General features: G+C 38.9%; 1 protein-coding gene across 10 annotated transcripts in view; it reads left to right on the forward strand.

The window, feature by feature from the left end:
- The window catches only part of MYO5A (myosin VA), a 212025-nt gene that overhangs the window by 21569 nt on the left and 164967 nt on the right, over nt 1–25489 (forward strand). For 2 of the 10 annotated variants that reach the window (XM_081511479.1, XM_081511481.1), the window contains exon 1: nt 13934–14068. The exons of 6 other annotated variants lie outside the window; for them this stretch is intronic. Coding sequence is in view for 1 of the 4 variants with exons in the window: in XM_081511473.1 (XP_081367599.1) it covers nt 14892–14984 (93 nt within the window). In the remaining 3 variants the exon portion in view is untranslated. Of the gene's footprint in view, nt 1–12033; nt 13450–13933; nt 14069–14859; nt 14985–25489 lie in introns of those variants that run through there. 2 more of the 10 variants (XM_081511480.1, XM_081511473.1) reach the window with 2 other exon arrangements.

Below are 25489 nucleotides of genomic sequence, written 5' to 3' on the forward strand. Positions count from 1 at the left end.
TTGAAAGGTAGATATTCCTTTTTCTAACTTTCATTATAGTTAGAGCTAGCTATGTGGTTCAGTTTTGGTCAATGTGATATAACCAGAAATCTTCTAGAGGGCCTCTATCGGGTGGGAGTGGGTGGAAATTGCTCTTCAGATAAAAGGAACAGAAGCAGAAGAATGGTTTGGCTGCATATCTTCTTTCTTTCATTCATAAGTGTGGAATATGATGTATGGAGTTGTGGCAGCAAAATTGCAGTCGTGAGATAACAAGGTGGACAATGGAAAGTTAACAAGCGGAAGTGGTAGAGCAGAAAGATAAAGAGTCTGGGTTCTCAGTGATGTTTCTGAGCTCTCAGAAGAACTTTGAGGTAGCCTTCCCTATACTTCTTGTTCATACATTATTAAAGTCCTAGTTCAGTTCAGTTCAGTTCAGTCACTCAGTCGTGTCTGACTCTTTGTGACCCCATGAACCGCAGCACGCCAGGCCTCCCTGTCCATCACCAGCTCCCTGAGTCCACCCAAACCCATGTCCATCAAGTCGGTGATGCCATCCAGCCATCTCATCCTCTGTCGTCCCCTTCTCCTGCCCGCAGTCTTTCCCAGCATCAGGGTCTTTTCCAATGAGTCAGCTCTTCGCATGAGGTGGCCAAAGTATTGGAGTTTCAGCTTCAACATCAGTCCTTCCAATGAACACCCAGGACTGATCTCCTTTAGGATGGACTGGTTGGATCTCCTTGCAGTCCTAGTAGTTTAAGCTATTTAGTCAGACTTTTCTGTTCCTTGCAGCTGAAAGTATTCCTAACTTAAACAAAATATAGCAACTTTAATGTGAATAAAATTAATATAAATTTGTGAGTTTTTTTCAATTTGTACAGTGATATTTATGCACAAATAACATGGGAATATGATAGAAGCCATGAACTGAAGGGTGAATTCTAGTCAAGCTTTTGACATTGCAAAATATGAGCAGTAATGTCAACTAAATTAGCCTTAGTCATAATTTGTAGGTATTCTGGTTGCTTTGTGAGTCTTTTCCCCTATTACCTATGACTTGTTAAAGTCTTGCTTTCCTTGGGCTTCGCGATGTGAACATGACAGATGCACGGACTGAAGGTTCAATAATAAGGGAAAAGCTGGATATGAGAGAAAATAAATGGGTGGAAGACATCAATTAAAAGATGAATGTGTACAGACCATACCAGTCTTCCAGCCACGGTTGTCCCCAGGCTACCCTGGAGTTCCATGTTTTGAATTCCAGTGGGGGAGGAAAAGAACAAGATATTAAAAAGGCAAAGAAGCAACAGCAGCAGCCATTGAAGGCCTAGAAGAATCCCTGGCAGGTATTAAAAGCTCCTTCAACTTTGGGGTTCATTTCCACTTGGTCTCTCAATCCTTATGTGAAGTTTATGGTGAAGCCATACCAACCATGTGCTTAATTCAATTCTTTCAGATTTTCTAACGGTGTTAAGATGTTTGGTAAGTTTGTCCATTTGGTATGAAACTTCAGAGGTAGGCAAGGAAGGGAGTATAGGTGGGAAAATATAGAGAACTCTTGAGGAGAAAAGTAGTTAGAAAATTAAGAAAATTTGACTGTATCATGAGATGAACATGGTGGTAACATTTTTCACTGAGGAACTGCTCTCACTTTAATTTTGTCCTTTGCTGAGATTCCCAAGGAAATGCCTCTTTTGAGCATCTTCTAAAAGTTAATCATAAAGAAAGACTAGTTTTTTTGTGTAACTAAAGAAATAAACCAAGATATTTTTTGCCAGTGGCACAAAGAGAGAATTATACTTTAAATGGAGGCTGGCACTTGCAAACTCCTATACATGTTCATTTGTTGGTCATCAAGCTTGACAGCCTCTCTGTTCTCTCACTATATGTTTGTGTCATGACTGGCCTTACTGATCATGCGTTTCTGTAGATGCAGCCTTGTTTCTGGTACAGAGTGAGTGAGTGATAGTTGCTCAGTCTTGTCCAACTCTTTGTGACCCCATGGACTTTAGCCTGCCCTAGTCTCCTCTGTCCATGGAATTCTCCAGGCAAGAATACTGGAGTAGCTTTGTAAAAGCACTCACTGTAGGCAGATGTGGAAGGGCTGCAACTGCAGCACTGTTAGATTTCGATCGTACGTACGAGTGACACAGTGTGATCAGAGGCTCCACTTTCCATTTCCTCCTCACTCTGTTCTTAATAGACTCTTAAGTGCTTTTGATCTTATTAGAGTCTATTTGTCTTGTGAATTTTTTAAAATTCACTTTTCGTTTACATATGTGGATACTTTCTTGACTGCTATTAAAAAGGTAATTAACATTTCATAGTGATATGGATGAATGTCCAGGATATATTGTTAAGTAACAAAAACCAAATTGTATTCTGTATATATGTGTGTGCACATGTGCCTGTGTTCTGGAAGAACTTGTACTAACCTGCTTAAATTATTGAAACGTTATTTCTAGAGGTATGATTATGGGAGACCTTTGCTTTTTAATTTACCTATATCTATAATATTTGGATTTTTATAATCAGCATACTTTTTTGTAATCAGAAAAAAATAAATATTTTCTGTCTCTAAGTAGTAGAAATGAAGATGTTTCATAGAAACTTTTTTTGAGTTAAGATAAGTTCCTTGACAGTGTATACAGGTATATTTATTAATGTACATAATATATTAAAATAATTTATAATATATCTAACATGTTTGATGCTTTCAGAACTGAGAAGTCTCATTCCTGATACTCTCACTCCTGATGCTCACCTTGGGATGAGCATCTTGAATTAGGCATGAACTAAGAACATTTTTAGGGAATAGGGGAAAAAGAAGAAGGCTGCCTGTTCAATGTGATTTGAAGAATTCTGAGAGATGCTACAGATAAAGGAAAATCCATAAAGAACTCCCACAGCTCAACAACAAAACAATCTGATTTAAAAATGGCCATATGACTTGAATAGACATTTCTCCACAGATGTACAAATGGCTAGTAAGCCCGTGAAAAGATGTTCAATGTCATTAATCATTAGGGAAATACAAATCAAAACCACAATGAGATACTACCTCATACTTGTCAGGATGCCTACTCTCAAAAAACAAAAAATGAAAGAACAAGTATTGGAGAGGATGTGGAAAAATTGGAACACTTGTACACTGTTGGTGAGGATATAAAATAATGTGTCCACTGTGGAAAGCTGTAAGACAGTTGCTCAAAAAATTAACCTAGAATTGTCATCCAGCAATTCTGCTTATGGGTATATACCCAAAGAATTGAAAGCAGGGTCTCACAGAGATATTTGTATACCTATGTCCAACCACCACCACCATATTCCTGGCAGCATTATTCATGATATCCAAAATGTGAAAGCAGCCTAAGTGTCCAGCAACAGATAGTTGTGTGTGTCTGTGTATATATGTACACAGACACACACAACATAACATTATTCACCCTTAAAAAGGAAAGAAGTTCTGACACAAGTTATAATGCAGATGAACTTTGAGGGTATTAGACCAAAAGAAATAAACCAGTTACCAAGTGATAAATACTATATGATTCCACTTATATGAGGTATGAGGAGTCAAATTAATAGAGACAAAATAAAATGGTGGTTGACAGTCCTGAGGGAAAGGAGGATTGGAGAGTTACTGTTTAATAGGCACAGAATTTCAGTTTTGAAAGATGAACAACTTGTGTGAATGGATGGTAGTGATGGTATCACAGCAATGTGAATGTACCTAATACTACCAAACTGTATATTTTTAAATGGTGAAGATGGTAAATTTTAAATACGTGTAATTTACCACACCTAAAAATAATAATAATAGTAAGTAAAACTTATTAATGCTTCAGAATCTTCTCTTCTAAAAATATTCTTAGGTATTCTCTTTGCAAGTTGTTCTTTTATGAGCATAAATATTTATGATGTCTTATTGTGAGCAAGTATCAGTCCTTTCTTTAGTGATAATGAGACAGGTAGTGGGAGGATATATCTGGAGCTAGGGTTGAAGGTAAAAGGGCAAAAGTGAAAGTGTTAATTGCTCAGTTGTGTCCAATTTTTTCAGTTCAGTTCGGTCGCTCAGTCGTGTCCAACTCTTTGTGACCCCATGGACTGCAGCATGCCAGGCCTCCCTGTCCATCACCAACTCCCAGAGTTTACTCAAACTCATGTCCATTGAGTCGGTGATGCCATCCAACCATCTCATCCTCTGTTGTCCCCTTCTCCTGCCTTCAGTCTTTCCCAGCATCAGGGTCTTTTCAAATGAGTCAGCTCTTTGCATCAGGTGGGCAAAGTATTGGAGTTTCAGCTTCAACATCAGTACTTCCAATCAACATTCAGGACTGATTTCCTTTAGGATGGACTGGTTGGATCTCCTTGCAATCCAAGGGACTCTAAAGAGTCTTCTCCAACACCACAGTTCAAAAGCATCAGTTCTTCAGCACTCAACTTTCTTTACAGTCCAACTCTCACATCCGTATGTGACCATTGGAAAAACCAAAGCCTTGACTAGATGGACCTTTGTTGACAAAGTAATGTCTGCTTTTTAATATGCTGTCTAGGTTGGTCATAACTTTTCTTCCAAGGAGTAAGCATCTTTTTATTTCATGACTGCAGTCATCATCTGCAGTGATTTTGGAGCCCAAGAAAATAAAGTCAGCCACTGTTTCCACTGTTTCTCCATCTATTTGCCATGGAGTGATGGGACTGGATGCCATGATCTTAGTTTTCTGAATGTTGAGCTTTAAGCCAACCTTTTCACTTTCCTCTTTCACTTTCATCAAGAGGCTCTTTAGTTCTTATTTACTTTCTGCCATAAGGGTGGTGTCATCTGCATATCTGAGGTTATTGATATTTCCAACTTTTTGCAACCCCATTAACTGTAGCCCACCAGGCTCTTCTGTCCATGAGATTTCCTAGACAAGAATACTGGAGTGGGTTGCCATTTCCTTCTCCAGGAGACCTTCCCAACCCAGGGATCAAACCCAGGTCTCCTGCATTGCAGGCAGATTCTTCAACATCTGAGCTACCAGGGAAGCCCAAAAAGGGCAAAGGAAGGAAGAAATACTTTGAGCCACTAAAAATAATTTAAGTTGCATTACAATTTTACCTTTGCCTGGCCTAACCCCACAAAGCCTTGAATTCAATATTAGCTCCAGTGTTAGTAAGAATCTAAAGTGGTATTTTATCTTTGATACGCTTTATAGAATTTTAGACCGCATTCCTGGACAAGCAAGTCATTTATAGAGATTCATCAAATATTTACTCATGTTTTTCCATTAGAAGTTAAAGCAGGTGATTTTTTAGATAGTAATCTTGGTATAGGGCTGACTTTTCTTTATTAGATATATGCCTTGACATTGATTTTTTCAGCCTTCCTTCTGTTGTAATGTATAATTTAAGGCTTCAATTTCCCTCAAAGCACCATTTTGGTGATATTCTTCTGGGTTTTTTTGGTTGAATTTTTATTATCATTCAGTTTAAAATGGTTGTATTTACCTTGAGAGTTTCTCTCTGACTCTTGGGTATTTGGAAATATATTGTTTTATTTCCAAAAATGTGGAAATTTTCTGGTCATCTTCTGCTATGGATTTGTAGCATAGTTCCACTGTTGACAGGGAACATACCCTGTTATCTGTGTATGCGCTTTGAAATTTGTTGAGACTTGCCATCCTAACCCCCAATTCCATCTGCCACCAGCTGCTTTTAAGGCTTTTGCTTGGTTTTGGTTATCAGCAGTTGTACTATGACCATACCCGCATGTGATATCCATATATGATTTTCTTTTCATTTTTTCTATTATGGGTTGTTAAAGCTTTTTCGTATGTCTTAATGTTTGTTTGTTTTTTTTTTATAAATTTATTTATTTTAGTTGGGGGCTAATTACTTTACAATATTGTAATAGTTTTTGCCATACATTGACATGAATCAGCCATGGGTTTACATGTGTTCCCCTTCCTGGACCCCCCACCCACCTCCCTCCCCATCCCATCCCTCTGGGTCATCCCATTGCCCCGGCCCTGAGCCCTTGTCACATGCATCGAACATGGAATGGTGTTCTGTTTCACATATGATAATATACATGTTTCAATGCTATTCTCCCAGAACGTCCCACCCTCACCTTCTCCCTCAGAGTCCATAAAATTGTTCCATGCATCTGTGTCTCTTATTCTGTCTCGCATATAGGGTTATCGTTACCATCTTTCAAATTCCATATATATGCATTAGTATACTGTATTGTTGTTTTTCTTTCTGGCTTACTTCACTCTGTATAATGGGCTCCAGTTTCATCCATCTCAGTAGAACCGATTCAAATGTATTTTTTTTAATGGCTGAGTAATATTCCATTGTGTATATGTACCACAGCTTCCTTATCCATTCGTCTGCTGATGGACATCTAGGTTGCTTCCATGTCCTGGCTATTATAAAAAGTGCTGCAATTAACATTGGGTTATGCGTGTCTCTTTCAATTCTGGTTTCCTTGGTGTGTATGCCCAGCAGTGGAATTGCTGGGTCATATGTGAAGTCAAGTGGGCCTTAGAAAGCCGGGGAGCGGGCCGGGGAGTGGGCCCTGAGATGCGTGCACTTCCTAGGTCTAAGCCGCTCGGGTTCAGGCTCCCGGTTACTCCACAAAGGCGCAGACTCGGTTTCGCCCGCGGTTTGTGCCGTTCCCGGTCGGAGCTGCTTTGGCGAGCGCACTCTCCCCTGTTGGGGCGGTGCGGCTTATCACCTCCCTGGTCCCCGCCTCGGTTTACGGGCGCACCCGGCTCCAGTGTGCTTTGTGTCCGTTCTGGGGAGCTAGTCTCTGGCTGCGACCCTCCCGGCGGCTGTCGACCCTCCGGGATCTCAGGCAGTCTTTGCTTAGAAACTGGGAGCCTGTTTGCAGTTTGGTAGGGGGTGCCCTCTCTGGGGCCGAGTTTGCCCCTTTCCGGCTCTGGCTGGCCCCGCCTGCCCGCTGTGTCCGGCGGGGGATGGGGCGGTCCGCAGCCGGCTAGCTCTCCTCTGGTGTTGCTCAGACCTTTGTTCTGTGAGCGGGCCGGCAGTGCCTTAGAGTTGGGCTTTTCTCGGGATAGTTCTCTCTCTCTGGCTGTCCCACAGTTTAGGTTACTATCTCACGTTAGCTCCCTCAGATTGCCCTCAGGGCACTCGGGCCCGGTCCTTACCCTAGGCAGTGCCACCCGCTCCTCTCCGTTCAGCCCCCACTTGCTGGTGGCGGATGATGCGAGCGTCTGGGGTTCTTTGCTGGGAGTTGCTTTAGGCACGTAATCTGTGGGTTTTATTTATTTTTTCTCCCAGTTACGTTGCCCTCCGAGATAAGAAATCTTCCCCCACACCCACCAGTGAGAGGGTTTCCTGGTGCTTGGAAATTTCTCCTCTTTTACGACTCCCTCCCTGGGACGGCTCCCCGTCCCTAACTCTTTTGTCTCTCTTTTTATCTTTTATAATTTCTCCTACCTCTTTTGAAGATAATGCGCTGTCTTTGTGGAAGCCTGACGTCCTCTGCCAGCCTTCAGAAGTAGTTTTGTGAAGTTTGTTCAGCGTTCAGATGTTCTTTCGATAAATTTGTGGAGGAGAGAGTGGTCTCCCCGTCCTATTCCTCCGCCATCTTCTGTCTTAATGTTTTTAATCAGTTTTGGAAAATGTTTGACTGGTGTCTCTTCAACTAGTTCTGCCCTATATTCTCTATCCTTCTAGAACTCAGCTGTATATAAGTTAGACTGTTTCGCTTCATTCCATATGTCTCTGATCCTCTTTTATCTATTACTTTATCTTTTCTATTTTTGGTTCAATATGATTATTTTCTACTGACGTATCTTTCACCTCACAAATCCTCTCTTCTGCTGTGTCTAATCCATCTACTGAATTCTTAATTTTAGTTATATCTTTCAGCTCTAAAGCTTTCACGTCTTTTTTTTTTACAGTATAATTGCTTTGCAATGTTGTGTCAGTTGCTACTGTACAGCATAGTTAGTCAGTTATACCTGTGCATATCCACTGTTTTTTAGATTTCCTTCCCATTTAGGTCACCATAGATCACTGAGTAGAGTTCTCTGTGCTATACAGTAGGTTCTTGTTAGTCATCTATTTTATACATAGAAATGTATATAGATTCTACTTGCCTTTTAAAAACTATTCAAGCTCTCTGGTAAAATTGCCAGCTATTTGTATTTTTTTAATGTATTAATCATTTATTGAGGTATGATTGACAGATAGCATTTGGTACTTTCAGATATACAACATGATTTGATATTTGTATATATTGCAGAATGATGACCGCAATAAGTCTAGTTAACATCCATCACCATACATAGCTAAATTTTTTTTTCTTGTGATGAAGACTTTTAAAATTTCTTAGCAACTTTCACATATGCAGCATAGTATTAACTCTAGTCACCATGCTGTACATTACATCCCATGACTAATTTATTTTATAACTGAAAGTTTGTACCGTTTGACCCCCTTCATCTGTTTTGCCCAGTTCCTACCCCTCTGCCCATGGTAGCTGCCAGTCTGTTCTCTATCTATGAGCTTGGTTTTTAATCATAGTTTTTTGAAAAAAGTGTGTGCTTAATCACTCCAATATCTGAGTCACCTGTGTCTCCTTTTCTGTTGTCTGTTCTCTTGGATTTTGGTCATTTAGTCCTTTTTTTTCTGTCATGCCTGCTAATTTTTTTATTGAATGGAACACGTTCTATATGAAAAATTATAGAGGCTCTGGATGGTAACTTCCAGAAATGATTTAATTTTCTTCTGGCAGCCAGACTGATAGCCTTGCCCACTTATAGATTGAGTTGTTTCACTGTGTTTCAGGCTTTGTAAGGGCAGTCAGTTTCCAGGGGCCATAATCTTATGTAGGATGTTTTAAGGATCTCAACTGTTGATAAAAGCTGGAACGTATTCACCAGACCTTTATTTCTTCTAAACCTGAGCTCTAATTTTCTTCACCTCTCGAGTTGCCAGAATTTCTGCTTAGCATTTAGCTTCTTAATGGTTGCTTTCTACTTGGTTTTTCGGCCACTATCCCTTCACAACTCTAGTGTGTGTGCTTAGTTGCTTAGTTGTGTCCTTGTAGAAACTGACAAAATACTACAAAGGGAAATCATGAGCAATTGACACCATTTGTTTTTTTCTAAGATCCTGGCCACCCCTAGTCTTGGAGTTCAAGGCTGATTCAAGGTCCAGCTAGTTTTTGTCTTGTTAGACCAGTGAGATTATTAAGTTCTAGGCTAATCCTCTCTGCTCAGCTTCCATACCCCATAAAGTGAATTGGCAAATGACCTGAGGGAAAAAAGCAGTAGTAACTGTAGGACTCACCTCAGTATATTTCCCTTCTTTCTCAGAACTTTGCCCTTCACATCATGATTTTTTTGGTTTCCCCCCAACAGTTTTAATCAGCTGTTTTGTTTTCATTTGTTTTTGCATTTTATCCATCTTTATTAATTGTTCTTATTGAGAATACTAGTCTGATACAAGTTATCATATCTAGAACAAAAAGTCCTTTGTTAAGCTATTTTTAAAGTGTATATTCTAAATACTTTTGTTATGGAGATGAGGAATTACTCAGATGGTTTGATAAAAAAATTTTTTGAGTCATTTTAAAGAAACTTTCTGGTAGGTAAAGTCACAGTTTATGAAAATTTTATTTTGAGTATCTTATCAATCATTCCAAAGATGTATATAACCCAGCATATGTGCATGTGTGGGTGTGAAGTAAATCCTAAAATAGCTTTCTATTTTTAAAGACAGATTTGTTTTTCCTAATATTTTTAGAATTTTCACATTTTTGTTCATTGTATAGTGTACAAAGTGAACACCTAATTTTGACTGGTATTCAGCTTATTATCTATTTATGGAAAAGTTGTTTATATATATATATTTATAAAAACCTTGTATTTATCTATTTATTTTGGGTTGCCCTGGGTCTTTGTTGCTGCGCACGGGCTTTCTCTAGTTGCAGCAAGCAGGGGCTACTCTCACTGTGGTGTGCGGGTTTCTCATTGCCCTGGCTTCTCTTCTTGCGGAGCAAGGTCCAGGGAATGAGGGCTTCAGTAGCTGCAGCGGGTAGGATCAGAAGTTAATGGTGCCAGGTCTTAGTTGCTCCGCGGCATGTGGAATCTACCTGGACCAGGGATTGAACCTGTGTCCCCTGCTTTGGCAGGTGGATTTTTATCTATTGCGCCACCAGGGAAATCCTATATTTTTTAATGATGTTTCTTAGAGATAAATTTGGATTTGATTAAATTTTTAAAATGATCAAACCTTAGCTATACATACATACTTTTTATAATTAAATTTTCTCCATACTAATAATTACTTCTGTCAAGCAAGTTTATTTTTATATTATATTAGTTATAAATCTTTCTAAAATCCATTATTAAAAATAGGATTTATTTATTTTTTATTTGGAAAAGACAGAAGACCCTGGTGAAGAATTAAAAATAAAAATTAAAAACTACCCTTCAAAGACACCAATGCTAATTTTTGAATATAGGCTCTGTTATAGATACTGTGTTGTCCTGCCTAGATCTGTCTTTGAGGACTTCCCAACCCTTGTGGCTCAGCTGTTAAAGAATCTGCCTGCAATGCGGGAGACCTGAGTTCAATCCCTGGGTTGGGAAGATCCCCTGGAGAAGGGAACAGCTGCCCATTCCAGTATTCTGGCCTAGAGAATTCCATGGACTGTATAGTCCATGGGGTCGCAAAGAGTCAGACACAACTGAGTGACTTTCACTTTATGTGACTTCAACCCCCTCTTCCCAGCTGCTGTGAGGTGGCTGGGAATTTTCTCATTTTAGGAGAGACGTTTTGCCCAAGGTCATACTCTTCTAAGGCAGCCTATATCCGAAGACTGGTTGATGCAGGAGTACCTGTGTTGCGGGTTAACTTCTCCTTCTCCGCCCAGTGTTTCCTTCCCTTCCTCCTATAGCAATAGGTCCAGGAGCACTAATAACCTAAACTGGCTTAACAGGCTAATAAACTGCCTGCACACTAGTCTCCATCTCACACTGTGCTTCCTGGGGAACACAAACTGCAACAGTCCCTTTCTAGCTGTTTACATTTAGTTTTTTTTATATATATTATATATATATTTATAAATATATTTTATATATTATATATATTGTATATATTTATATATTATATATATTTTATATATTATTTCAAATATGTATGTATACACACACGTGCATATATACATATATATATCATCTGTATTTCTGTGCAGTTCTTTTCCTTATTTATGACATGAGCATTTCCCTTGTTATTTAAAATAGTTAATTTTTCAGATTATTACATGAATTGGACATAGTTTATTTAACCTTTGCTCTATTGCTAGCATTTAGGTTATCTCCATAGCTTGGGTATTATAAATAATGCTGTTGTGAATATTTGTAAAATACATTTTTATGTGTGTTTTGGAATATTTTCATAGAATTAATTCCTAAAGATAAAGTTACTGAATATTTTAAGACACTGTGTATATAATGCTAAACTTGCTTTCCAGAAAGACTATACCAGTTTATACTTCCATCAGTAGTATGTTAATGACTGTCACCAAGTGTCCCGTTTGTGTAAGTATTCTCTCCCTTCTAAAGAAAGGCTATTGAATATAATTTAAACTTTTCTGAGTGATGGGCCGACAGGATATCATAATAGAGGTGACTAGTAATGCAGTAGTACAGTGAAGCTCTCATAGTCTACTAAACTAATATACAGGATATTTTTCCATTTTAGGGGGCCTGCTGTCTTGATTATGAGGCCATAAAATCTCACTTTTTACTATTCTCTAATTCCCTGAATTTTTCCGACTTCTCTTCTTTTGCAATGTGTACTCTTTTGAGCATCTTCCTGGATTGTGATGGACCTTCTTTAATCCTCAACCAGTTTGTTTAACTTGACATCCTCTTTCACCTCAGCCACCAGGGGTGACTAGACTAGAAGTGACAACCTGTCCTGTGTTGACCCTTCCATATCCATTTCTTGGGACTTTCTCAGAGGAGAGAATCTCACTCCCTGTGGTGAGTCCTGTAGACTGGACACTCAGGATGTGTGTTGGGCATCTTTAACCAATCATAGGACCCAGAAAGCAGTGGCTACAGATACACACAAAGGGGCAGAGATGAGAAACTTGAAAAGGACTGATTAGCTTTCCAAGTCCTGTTTCCAGTTCTGTCTAAAGTACTATTCCTACTGTTAAGGCTTCATGAAGAGCCCTATATCCTTAAAATCCTCCTTACCTGCCTAAATTAACTCAATCCTATTAGGACAGCATTACTTTTCTGTCTTTAAACTGACATGAACTTGGAACAGATAAAACTATAGAATGAAACTAGAGGATGAGTCTTTGAATGAAAACTTGAGGGATTCTCCTTCAAGTAAAGCTTAATAAAGCTTTAGTCTTTTCTTTTGAACACTCAGAGCCATTTGTGCCTTTTATTCTTAGTGGTATTCTGTTTTTTTTAAATAGTATTCTCAATAGTTGAATTTTAGCCACTTTGTAAGTCAGTTTAATTTTTTAAATACTTTAGGCCAAGATATATTTTTCATTGCTCTCAGGCTAACATTGGGTTTTGTAAATAGCATAAGGAAAACTTATTATTTATTGGACATTATTGAGAACTATATAATTGTCAACCTTTAACATTTATTTAAAAGTCTCTACAGTAGTTGGTTTTCTTGGTATTGAAGTGCTCAGGTAGATAAATTCAGCAGACTCATTAATATTTGCCCAGAACTTGGCATTTAGATAACATATTACAAGACATACATTCTACCTCTTATTTAATCAGAATAACTTGCATTTTGATAACAGATATCTGGAGGGAACTCTGACTAAATACTGGAGTGTATTTGTTACCCACTGCTAAGTGTTGATCATAGGCTTTATGGAGTTGATATGCTTTTCCATTGGCAGGAAGATCTGTGGATTTTAGTACAGGGTCAACCTAGACAGCATATTAAAAAGCAGAGACATTACTTTGCCAACAAAGGTCTATCTAGTCAAAGCCTTTGTTTTACCAGTGGTCATGTATGGATGTGAGAGTTGGACTATAAAGAAAGCTGAGCGCTGAAGAATTGATGCTTTTGAACTGTGATGTTGGAGGAGACTCTTGAGAGTCGCTTGGACAGCAAGGAGATCCAACCAGTCCATCCTAAAGGAGATCAGTCCTGAATATTCATTGGAAGGACTGATGTTGAAGCTGAAACTCCAATACTTTGGCCACCTGATGCAAAGAACTAACTTATTTGAAAAGACCCTGATGCTGGGAATGATTGAAGGCGGGAGGAGAAGGGGATGACAGAGGATGAGATGGTTGGATGGCATCACTGACTCAATGGACATGAGTTTGAGTAAGCTCTGGGAGTTGGTGATGGACAAGGAAGCCTGGCATACTGCAGTCCATGGGGCTGCAAAGAGTTGGACATGGCTGAGCGACTGAAGTGAAGTGAAGGAGACCCTTTGCCCCTGTTCCATCTGTAAGTATTTTTCTGGTTTCCAGTCCAGAGATTTCATCTTATGTTTCAGTCATATTGGCAGTTGCATAATGTGTAGGTGGATTAGTGAAAAGCCATCCATACTGGTAGGGAATGTTTTATTGATGATGAGTCATTGATGATGAGTCAAAAATGCTTTTTGTTTGGAAACCAAGGATGGCACTGCTCAGTGACTAACACCTGTTTGCTTCATATAAAACAGGAAAAATGTGTGAGTCTGTATTCCTGGTTTGGGCTGGTCCTCCCTGCATCATTCTTCTTCATCCATTATGGGTTGAGCTGTCATATTGTAGGGGTGTTAGAGCAAGGGGCCAGGCCGTGAAGCTTGTTACACTGATAGTTCATCCTTGGGCTTTTAGTTGTTTTTTCCACCCTTATATTATTATTAAAATCAGATTGCTTTGTTTCAGAATAAAAAAGTATATACTTTTACTCATATTTCCCCCATCTCCTATATACCCACCTAAGTAAACCAAAACTTAATGGTATCTTTGGAGACTGTGTAGCTGTGAGTCAGAATGCTCAGAATGTCTGGTGTTTAGAACTTGTTGCCAAGGTGATAGATGCTGTGAGTCTAGTGTTTTCCTGAGTACAGAATTATGTGAGTAACATGTTTCAGTACTAAAGAGCACATTTTTAAAATGGAAGCAGTTTCCAGTCTTTGTTATTATGCTTTGGGAAAGAGTGGCTTCATATTTATTTTATGGCTCAGCAATTAATGACTCAAAGTATAATACACCTGATTTGCAAAACTCATAAATTAAGATCATTTGTCAGCCACTTAATCTGTAGCAACAGTTAAGTCGCTCTTAAACTTTTGGCTCTGATATATAGTTTGCCTTGGACAAGAGACTACTTTTTCTGTCCCTTTTCCCCAGAAAGAGACATGTTAACTGATTCTTGAATGCCAAGGTTCACAGTCTGTCCACATGGTCTGGGACGACCTCTCTCCTTGAAAAGTGGTAGCAGCCCAAGGGTTCTATAAGCTTTGGTTCTTATCCCCACAAACCCATAGCTCTGTTGGTTCACAGCCTAAGCACTGCTTCTGAGTTTTCTTCTATGATTAAAAACAAACAAGGCATTTCATAATGGAAAAATCTAAAACATGTTCTAAAGTAGAAAAAAACAGTAAGTTCCCATGTACCCATCCTCCATCTTCAACAATATCAACTCTATCCCCACCCACTTCTGCTCTTCCATATTATTTCATAGAAAATCCCAGACGTACTGTCATTTCATCCCAAATGTTTCAGTATATGCAGAAAGGAATTATCATATTAGGCCTCACTGTTATCCATTGAAAGACTTGCTTACAAGTTTGACCCTTGGTTAGCGGCTGGGAACTTGGATTTCAGGAGGGTTCTCATTGTCTTAACTCATAGTGATGCACTGTGCCTAAGCTTTGTGTACAAACAGTATCAGTTATGCTTAACACTTGCTTTCCTTCTGGGAGTCTGGAATCTTTGTATGTGCTGGACAGAGTGGGCCTCTATAATCAACCTCCGATAAAATCTTGGGTAGGCAATATTGTCACAACTTGTTGCTGGGGGAATTAAGCACATTCTGGGTGATGGCACTGGGAGAAGACTCTTGGAAGCTCAAACTTGGTTTCCTGTAGACGTCACCCCGTGTATCTTTTCCTTTTGCTGATTTTGTTTGGTATTCTGTTGTTGTAATAAATCTTAGCTATGAGTACAGTGTATACTGAGTCCTATGAACTGTCCTAGGGTATCACTGAACTTGGGGACCTCTTAACACAGCATCGCTAACACAAGCACTTTAAAAAATATGGATATACATATGATAAACACATATAATCTTTATAATATCATTATTATACATGAGATATTCATAATAACTTTTGATGTCATCAAATGTGAAATTGGTATTTGTACTTCCTGTTGTATCATAAACTGAATCAAGGTTCTGACACTACAATTGGTTGATATTACTTTAAGTCTCTCTTAATCTACATGTTCCCTTTCTTTCCTTCTCTTTTTCCTTTTTCTTTTTTTAATTTCCTTGAAATTTGTTTGTTGAAGAAACTGGGTCATTTGTCCTGTAGACTATCCTACAGTCTGGTTTCTGCTGATTATTATTTTGCCATGGTGTAGTTTACCGTGTTCCTCTGTAAGTTGGTAATTGGATCTAGAGGCTTCTGGTGTGTTTTTGAAAGCCCATGCCTTCATATGTCTTGAGGCTATGCCTTAATTTCTATTTGATTAATGTTTGCCAACCACTTTGAGGTACTTGGATTAAAGGGGTTTTAACAGTAAACATCTTTGTTTTCATTAGCATGAGACTACATCTTCTGACACTTGGATCTTGACTCATTGCTCTTTAGAGAATCGAATCAAAAGTACATGTCTCAGTGTTCACTACTTGTCTTAAGGTACTAGCCCTGGCAGAGTTCCCTGGGCTAAAGCTGGCTTTAGTTACTTAGGGTTGGTATAGTGCCATGGGGACCAGATATTATGATGTAAGTGGAAATGTAGTTTTTTCTTAAAGTCTATCTTACTATTCTTGAAGACCCTAAAATTTAAAATAGAAAGTGTCAGAAGCGGACTAAAATCTGTAAACCCAGCATTAAATTTGCTGTGTGACAGAATCCTTTAGTATCTCAGTAACTAAGTTCTAATTAACGTTACTAAGTTCTTACTTCAACTCTGTAGGTAGGAAGAGTCAGACAACAGGATCTAATATAGGTATCACAGGCCAACTTTGGTGATATACTTTTTTGAAATGACCATGTATTAGGGCATTTAATAAACATTTAAAAAACAGATGTACACTTTAATTTTTAAAATTTTTAATAAAATACACACAAAGATTCCCATCTTAACCATTTGTACATATATAGTTTGATGGTATTAAGTATATTCGTATTGTGTAACTATCTTTAGAACACTTTTCATCTTGCAAAATTGGAACTCTGTACACATTAAACAAGAGCTCCCACTCCTTCCTCCCTCCAGCCCTATGGCAACCACTTTTCTACTTACTATCTATGAATCTGACTACGCTAGATGTCTCATATAAGTGGAATTATACATATAAGTGGGATATATTTGTGTTTTTTGTGACTGACTTATTTCACTTAGCATAATATCCTCAACCATCCTTATGGTAGCATGTCAGAATTTTGTTCCTTTCCAGAGCTGAATAATACTGCACTAAATGTATATATAGTAGTCCCCCCTTATCTGTAATTTCACTTTCACAGTTTCAGTTACCTGTGATCAACCAAAGTTCAAAAATATTACATGGAAAATTTCTGACAGCAGATTTGGTAATGATTTCTTGGATATGAAAATGTTTCATAAGTTTTAAATTGCATACTGTTCTGAATAGTGTGATAAAATCTCCCACCATCCGCTCCTTCCTGCTGAGGACATGAATCATTCCTTTGTCTAGCATACCCTGCCTGTCAGTTATTTAGTTAGCCCTCTTGGTTAAGATCTGCAGACCTAGTATCTCGGTGCTTGTGTTCAAGTCTCCCTTGTTTTACTTAATAATGGCCCACAGAAACAGTGATGCTGGTAACTCAGATAGTCTCTTACTTATTTATAAATTACTTTATGATAGATATGTGTGCCTAGGAAAAAATTAGTGTATATGAGTTCAGTTCAGTTCAGTCGCTCAGTCGTGTCTGACTCTTTGCGACCTCGTAAACTGCAGCATGCCAGGCCTCCCTGTCCATCACCAACTCCTGGAGTCCACCCAAACCCATGTCCATTGAGTTGGTGATGCCATCCAACCATCTCATCCTCTGTTGTCCCCTTCTCCTCCTGCCCTCAATCTTTCCCAGAATCAGGGTCTTTTCCAATGAGTCAGCTCTTCGCATGAGGTGGCCAAAGTATTGGAGTTTCAGCTTCAACATCAGTCCTTCCAATGATCACCCAGGACTGATCTCCTTTAGGACGGACTGGTTGGATCTCCTTGCAGTCCAAGAGACTTTCAAGAGTCTTCTCCAACACCACAGTTCAAAAGCATCAATTCTTTGCTGCTCAGCTTTCTTTATGGTTCAAACCTCACATCCATACATGACTACTGGAAAAACCATAGCCCTGACTAGATGGACCATTGTTGACAAAGTAATGTCTCTGCTTTTCAATATGCTGTCTAGGTTGGTCATAACTTTCCTTCCAAGGAGTAAGCGTCTTTTAATTTCATGGCTGCAATCACCATCTACAGTGATTTTGGAGCTCAAAAAAATAAAGTCAGCCACTGTTTCCACTGTTTCCCCATCTATTTCCCATGAAGTGATGGGACTGGATGCCATGATCTTAGGTTTCTGAATGTTGAGCTTTAAGCCAACTTTTTCACTTTCACTTCACTTTCATCAAGAGGCTCTTTAGTTCTTCACTTCTGCCATAAGGGTGGTGTCTTCTGCATATCTGAGGTTATTGATATTTCTCCCGGCAATCTTGATTCCAGCTTGCACTTCATCCAGCCCAGCATTTCTCATGATGTACTCTGCATATAAGTAAAATAAGCAGGGTGACAATATACAGCCTTGACATACTTCTTTTCCTATTTGGAACCAGTCTGTTGTTCCATGTCCAGTTCTAACTGTTGCTTCCTGACCTGCATACACACTTCTCAAGAGGCAGGTCAGGTGGTCTGGTATTCCCATCTCTTTAAGAATTTTTCACAGTTTATTGTGATCCACACAGTCAAAGGCTTTGGCATAGTCAATAAAGCAGAAATAGATGTTTTTCTGGAACTCTCGTGCTTTTTCGATGATCCAGTGGTTGTTGGCAATTTGATCTCTGGTTCCTCTGCCTTTTCTAAAACCAGCTTGAACATCTGGAAGTTCATGGTTCACGTATTGCTGAAGCCTGGCTTGGAGAATTTTGAGAATTACTTTATTAGCGTGTGAGATGAGTGCAATTGTGTGGTAGTTTGAGCATTCTTTGGCATTGCCTTTCTTTGGGATTGGAATGAACACTGACCTTTTCCAGTCCTGTGGCCACTGCTGAGTTTTCCAGATTTGCTGGCATATTGAGTGCAGTACTTTCACAGCATGATCTTTTAGGATTTGAAATAGCTCAACTGGAATTCCATCACCTCCAGTAGCTTTGTTCGTAGTGATGCTTCCTAAGGCGCCCTTGACTTCACATTCCAGGATGTCTGGCTCTAGGTGAGTGTATATGAGATTTAGGTACTATTCACAGTTTTATGCATCCTCTGTGGGTCTTGTAATGTATGTACTACATTTTGTTTACCTCTTCATCTGTCTGTTCATCTGTTAATGGGTACTTACTTGGATTGGTTTAACTTTTGGATATTATGTATAATGCTGCTCTGAACATGAGTGTACAAATATCTCTAAGCCAACTTTCAGTTCTTTTGAGTATACACCAAGAAGTGAAATTGCTGGATTGGGTGTTAATTCTATGTTTCTTTTTTTTAAGAACTGCCATATTGTTTCCACAGCAGCTGTACCATTTTACATTCCCAACAAGAGTGCACAAGGGTTCCAGTTTCTTCACATCCTCTTTAACATTTGCTATTTTCTTTTTTTTTGAAAGTAGACATCCTAGTAGGCATGAGGTAGTATCTCATTGTGATTTTCATTTGCATTTCCCTCTTTTGGAGAAAAGTCCATTGCCCATTTTTAATCAGATTGGTTGTTTTTGTTGTTGTTATTGTTGAATTGTAGGAGTTCCTTATATAGTCTGGATATTAGCCCCTTGTCAGATATATGATTGGCAAATATTTTCTCCCATTCTCTGGCTTGCTTTTTTACTCTTGGCTGCATCTCAAGACATGTGGGATCGAATTGAACCCACACCCCCTGCATTGGAAGCACAGAGCCTTTACCGCTGGATCACCAGAGAAGTCCCTGCCTTTTCACTCTTGATTGCGTACTTTGATGCACAAATTTTTAATTTGGCTGTAGTCCAGTTTATCTTTTTTTTCTCTTGCTGCCTGTGATTTTTAGTGCAAGAGCCAAGAAATCATTGCCAAATCTAATGTCAGGAAGCTTTTCCCATTTGTTTCTTCCAAAAGTTTTATAGTTGTAGGTTTTACATTTAGATCTTTGGTCTGTTTTGAGTTAGTTTTTATATGCAATGTAAAGTTAGAATCTAACTTCATTCTCTGCAGTTACACTTTTAAACTTCAGCTTAGTGATGCGTGGACATGCCATCTCAAAGGCTGGGAGAGGACTCTTGAGTCAGCTGCACTGTTGACAACTGCTTGCTGTAGGAAACTTGCCTTAGTTCCTTTCCCCTTGGGCAGTCTTACTAATCTGTCTCATTTTTCCCCAAAGTAAGATTTTTCTAAGTTTTAATAAGGTAGGAGAAATTGTTAAAAAATATTTACTAATTATAAGTAGTGATTAATTTATAACTTATAGCTTAGATTCTTAAAGTTTTTTATTATGAAAAATTTAAAATATGCGAAATATAAAGAGAATAGTAAAACAAATCCCCCAGCACAGAGCTTCATCAGATATCAGCATTTTGCATATATTGTATCTTCTCTTCCCTCTTCCAACATTTTTTCATTCTAGAGTATTTTAAGGTAAACCTCAGTCATTTTTATCATTTTGCTATTATTTCTTGTTTAATGTAAACATGCAAATTTCAAATCAAATATGTATTGTGTTATAGTGTGCTTTTCTATGCGCTTTATAGTAGAATACTTGTATAATCAATTTATATTGTTTTAAAACCTATGACTAAGACCAGTCTCATTGAAACAGTGAGAGACTTTATTTTGGGGGGCTCCAAAATCACTGCAGATGGTGACTGCAGCCATGAAATTAAAAGATGCTTGCTCCTTGGAAGAAAAGCTATGACCAACCTAGACAGCATATTAAAAAGCAGAGACATTACTTTGTCAACAATGGTCCGTCTAGTCAAGGCTATGGTTTTTCCATTAGTCATGTATGGATGTGAGAGTTGGACTATAAAGAAAGCTGAGTGCCTTAGAATTGATGCTTTTGAACTGTGGTGTTGGAAAAGACTCTTGTAAGTCCTTTGGACTGCAAGGAGAATCAAACCAGTCAATCCTAAAGAAAATCAGTCCTGAATATTCATTGGAAGGACTGATGCTGAAGCTGAAACTCCAATACTTTGGCTACCTGATGCGAAGAACTGACTCACTAGAAAAGACCCTGATTCTTGGAAAGATTGAAGACAGGAGGAGAGGGGGAATACAGAGGATGAGATGGTTGGATAGCATCACTGACTCGATGGACATGAGTTGAGTAAGCTCTCGGAGTTTGTGATGGACAGGGAAGCCTGGTGTGCTGCATTCCATGGGGTCACAGAGTTGGACACAACTGAGCAACTGAACTGAGGACCAGCAGTGTAATTTTTATATTTAAAATCGCTTCACAATTTTATAATTTTGCATATTGCTTTATGGCATTTCTTTGATCATATTTGCAACTAATATGCCACTTTAGCCTGCAGAACTGAAACTTCAGTAGTAACATTGCTCTTTTAGGAAAATATGAAACCTGCTTTATAGCTCTTCACATTAGAGTGTGATTTCCATGAACTCATTATTTACAGTTATCAGCTACATAGATTTCTAAACTGCTCATTTCTAATGAGAACTCACAGAAAAGATTACAAAAATTTGCTTCCCTTTTTTTTTACTTTCTCCCCTGATGTCTTGAATCCTGGTGGATATCATATAACAAGTCCACCCACCTGATTCATTATTCTTTCAACCCCTTACTTTTTTTTATTAAACTGGAGAATTTAATAAGTTCGATAAAGTGGAAGACTTTTTGCTCTAGAAGTGCTGTGTGGAAGTTAAGAATTCAGAAACACATGACCATTGAATTGAGAGACAATCAAGGGTCTTCCATTGTTACATTGTTATAGAACCCAAAGATGGACTCTGGATAGGTCACCTCAGCAGGCTGTTTGAAGCAGGGCTGTTTTGAACTGGGGAGGAAGGATGAGGGGGTCAGGTAAAAAAAATAGGTAAACATTGCTCAGTCGTGTCTGACTCTTTGTGACCCACAGACTGTAGCCCACCAGGCTCCTCTGTCCACTGAATTCTTCAGGCAAGAATACTGGAGTGAGTAGCCACTCCCTTCTCCAGGGGATCTTCCCAGCCCAGGGATCAAACCTGGGTCTCCTGCATTGCAGGCGGATTCTTTACCATCTGAGCCACCAGGGAGGTATTTAATATACAAGTTAATTCCTTTAATCAGAGAAATGAGGACCTTATACAGAGTCTGGAAAGTCAAGAATGATGATCAATAATAAAGCAAAATTGAAACCAACGAAACCCATAAGTGTGAAGCCCATTTTTAACACACTGTTCCATACACACCTCAGATAGTTTTGTGTCATATAATCTATTTCTCCTCTTTGAGAGCCACTGTATTTTGAACATCGAGGTTAAAAATGCCTATCACAGAGTCTTCTGAAAAGATAGTTAAGAAGCATTCATACATAACACAAATACTAATTCATTACTTTCTTAAGAAAGCCCACATTCCCTACACTGATATTTCAAACTCTGAGTGTCTGCTTCACCCATGTGCCTAAAGGGGTGTGTATTTGTGGGGACACTTCCACAGAGACTTGATTGTGAGCATCTGATGACTCCAGAAAGCAAGACAGTATGTCCCCCACTCCTCTTAGCGTTTCTGTGAATGGCAAGGGCAAGGTATAATGCTGTTTTATTTCTTTCTCTTTTTTTTTTCCCCTCCTGTTTTAAAAGAATTTCACCTAAGTTACAATTTGAAAAAAATAGCAAAAGACTTTTTTTTTCCAGCTGGAAAAGCCTCTCACAATTTATTAATGGATATAATCTCTTTTAAAATGTGAAGAAAAAGAAAATCACTAATATAAAATTATGGCCTCTCTGAGATGGTGACATTTGAACTAAGGTTTGAATAAGAAAGCTCCGAATAGCACAGTGTAATGTGTGCTGAGTTGCTTCGGTCCTGTCTGCCTCTCTTCAACCCCATGGACAGTAGCCCACCAGGCTCCTCTGTCCATGCAATTCTCCAGGCAAGAATATGGGAGTGAGTTACCATGCCCTCCTCCAGGGGATCTTCCAGACTCTGGGATCAAACCTGTGTCTCCTGTGGCTCCTGCATTGCAAGCGGATTCTTTACCACTGAGCCCTATCTCAGTATAATGTTAAGTGAAATAAAGTGAAGTCGCTCAGTCGTGTCCAACTCTTTGCGACCCCATGGGCTGTAGCCTACCAGGCTCTTCGTTCCGTGGGATTTTCCAGGCAAGAGTACTGGAGTGGGTTGCCATTTCCTTCTCCAGGGGATCTTCCCGACCCAGGGATCGAACCCGGGTCTCCTGCATTGTAGGCAGACGCTTTACCATCTGAGCTACCAGGGAAGCCCCAGAATGATGTAGAGGGTTCAAATCCTGACTGCACCATTTAACTTGACATGTCCTCTTGGCTACTTTACCTCACCCAACCTCAGTTCAGCCTAAAAGATTTGATGTAGTGTTTTCAAAAGAATAACATTCAGAGCAGACAAATAGGTTTGATTGTTGTTTATAGGTATTACTTAAGAAATTTAATTATTTAGCATTGCCATAATGTTAAAAAAAAAGGAGGGGGGTGGAGCTAACAGTCTTTATTCTTGTCTTCTCAGTTAAAGTTGCAGGACTTTTTCTACCAAAAGTGTTTTGTTGTTTTTGTTTTAAAAGTAGTCCACTCACTTCACCTGTATAGTTAGGATCCATGGACAAGATTACTTAATAAATCTAAAAAAAAAAAAAAGAATAAAGATTATGCTAATTTATGTTTTCCTTGTTATTTCATTTCAATAGCATTGATCAGTACAACCCAGGGTAAGAATTTCTAAAAGGAGACTTTGTTATGTGAGAATTCAGTATCTCATGATCTCATCAGAGGTTTCATGGAGAGATCAACTGACTTCTTTTAAACCAGCTTCTTAACTCATGTGACAGAAAACTTGACCTCTCCAAAGTCCCCTTAATTCCAGTAGTGTTTGTGAATCTACTCTACTTTGTTCAAATCCCATACCCAAAACATTTTTTGACATTGAAATGATTCATCATCTAACAATCCTTTTTCACATAACAAATTCATATTTTACTCTTTTAAAGATTAGTGTTCTGTCATTTACAGATCATTAGTAGAGGGGAAGTAATTTAAAGTATTGGGAGCTTCTGTGTCCATTGAAGACTGATTAGAAATGAAGATAATTTTTAGTGACAGATACTTAAGTATGAGAGTTCTGTAATTATTCAACTCAGTCTCTTTGCTTATTATGATCACTCAAAAGAACAGTTTATTCAATTTAAAAAAGACCATATTGAATCAGGAAATAAGAAAATTCCTGCTATTTTTTATTTTGCCTACAAAATTATTTTATTACTTTAGGAATATAAAAATACACTGTATATTCTATGGCATCTCATGTAATGATCACTTAGAAATATTTACATCTGCAAAAGCCTGTGAAAAATGAAGAAGTGGTCAGGGTTAAAGTTCATCTCCTGCCCTGTCTTTTTCTGGTAATAAAAAGAATTAAAAAGGTACAGTGTTTTCCCCCTAAATATCTACTTCCTCCCTTCCTGGCTATTGGAATAGTTTACATTCTTTTTTTTTTTTAAGGGATGTGTGTGTGTGTGTGTGTGTGTGTGTGTGTGTCTGTCTGTCTGTCTGTCTTCTGTTGTAGCTACCCAACTAGCCAGGGCCTCTTGTATTCCAATTCTTTGCATCTAATTCAGCTAAACTTTTGAGAAAATATGTAATGTGTAAAAGCAAGGCACAGCTATAAAGTGTTCAACTTTCAGAGTACTTTTGATTCTGCTTGTATAGTCACATTTGTTCATTTAGTGAATGAAACTAATCAACTTAATTTTCCTTAAAATGGAGTTTCAAAGGCTGCTGCCTTCTACCTGACCCAAAAGTCCCGTGTTTACTAACAAATCTTTGAGGAGGGATAAAGAAAGTGGTTTCTCTAGTGCTGACTGATTTCTTAGGCAGACTTCCAGAGCTCTAGTGTGGTTTAGTCATTCAGTCATGTCCTGCTCTCTGCAACCCCATGGACTGTGGCCCTCTAGGCTCTTCTGTGCATGGGATTTTCCAGGCAAGAATACTGGAGTGGATAGCCATTTCCTTCTCCAGGGCATCTTCCCGACCCAGGGATCGAACCTGGGTCTTCTGCATTGAGGTCAGACTCTACCAACTGAGCCACAAGGGAAGCTCCTCTAGAGTTCTAGATACCATAAATGCTTGGGAGAGATCTGCTTGCAGCTGCTTTAAGAAGGGATTAGCAACACCAGCAGCAAGGCTTTTGGTCAGAACTACTCATTTTTGTAGTGTGATATTAGCCATATAGACCTGACTGTTTTTCCAAATTACTGTAATGACAAAAGTTGAAGGGCCACAGTTAGGGCTTTGATAAGGATGTGGACACAACCATAAACTAAGGAAAGTTCATCTAACTTAGGAATGGACCTTCAAATCCTTGTCATTGTGTCTTTTAAGGTCATTTGCTCAATTAAAATGTGTACAAGACCTAGGATACTGGAGAGAGGGGTCAGATGTTTTTCTAAGTTATGGGATGGGAGTGGGTGGGGAAGGAATGCTGAGTGCTGGGAAGGATGTTTCAGGAATGTCTAGGTGTGTCCTGACTGCTAAAGGCCTCACACACAAACTTTTTTTATTGCTAAGTCTCTACTAACCACCCAGCTGTCACTTTTTCCTTCTTCTACATCTGAGACTTCTGCCAGAGCATTGCCATCATCAGTGGAACATAAATGAATTCACAGTACTTGCCATACCCACAGTTCCTTCTGAGGGCAACTGTCTTCACCTGCTAGGACTCCTGCTGAGGAAACATATGACCCAGCCTCTCTGGCCAAGTGACTGGACCAGAGGAGGACCTGACCCAAGGATAGCTCACTCATAGGCCAACTAAGCTCTTGTGATGTTGCTTGATCTCAAAAGTTCAGTCTAAATAGAGACAGTAGTATTTAACCAAGCCCTTTGATATTCTGCTTTGGGAATCACAACTGAGATAAAAAAGATAAACTAGAGAAGA

The sequence above is a fragment of the Giraffa tippelskirchi genome, chromosome 7 (assembly GCF_054371585.1).
Source record: "Giraffa tippelskirchi isolate mGirTip1 chromosome 7, T2T-mGirTip1v1.2.pri, whole genome shotgun sequence".
Classification (NCBI taxonomy): Eukaryota; Metazoa; Chordata; class Mammalia; order Artiodactyla; family Giraffidae; genus Giraffa; species Giraffa tippelskirchi.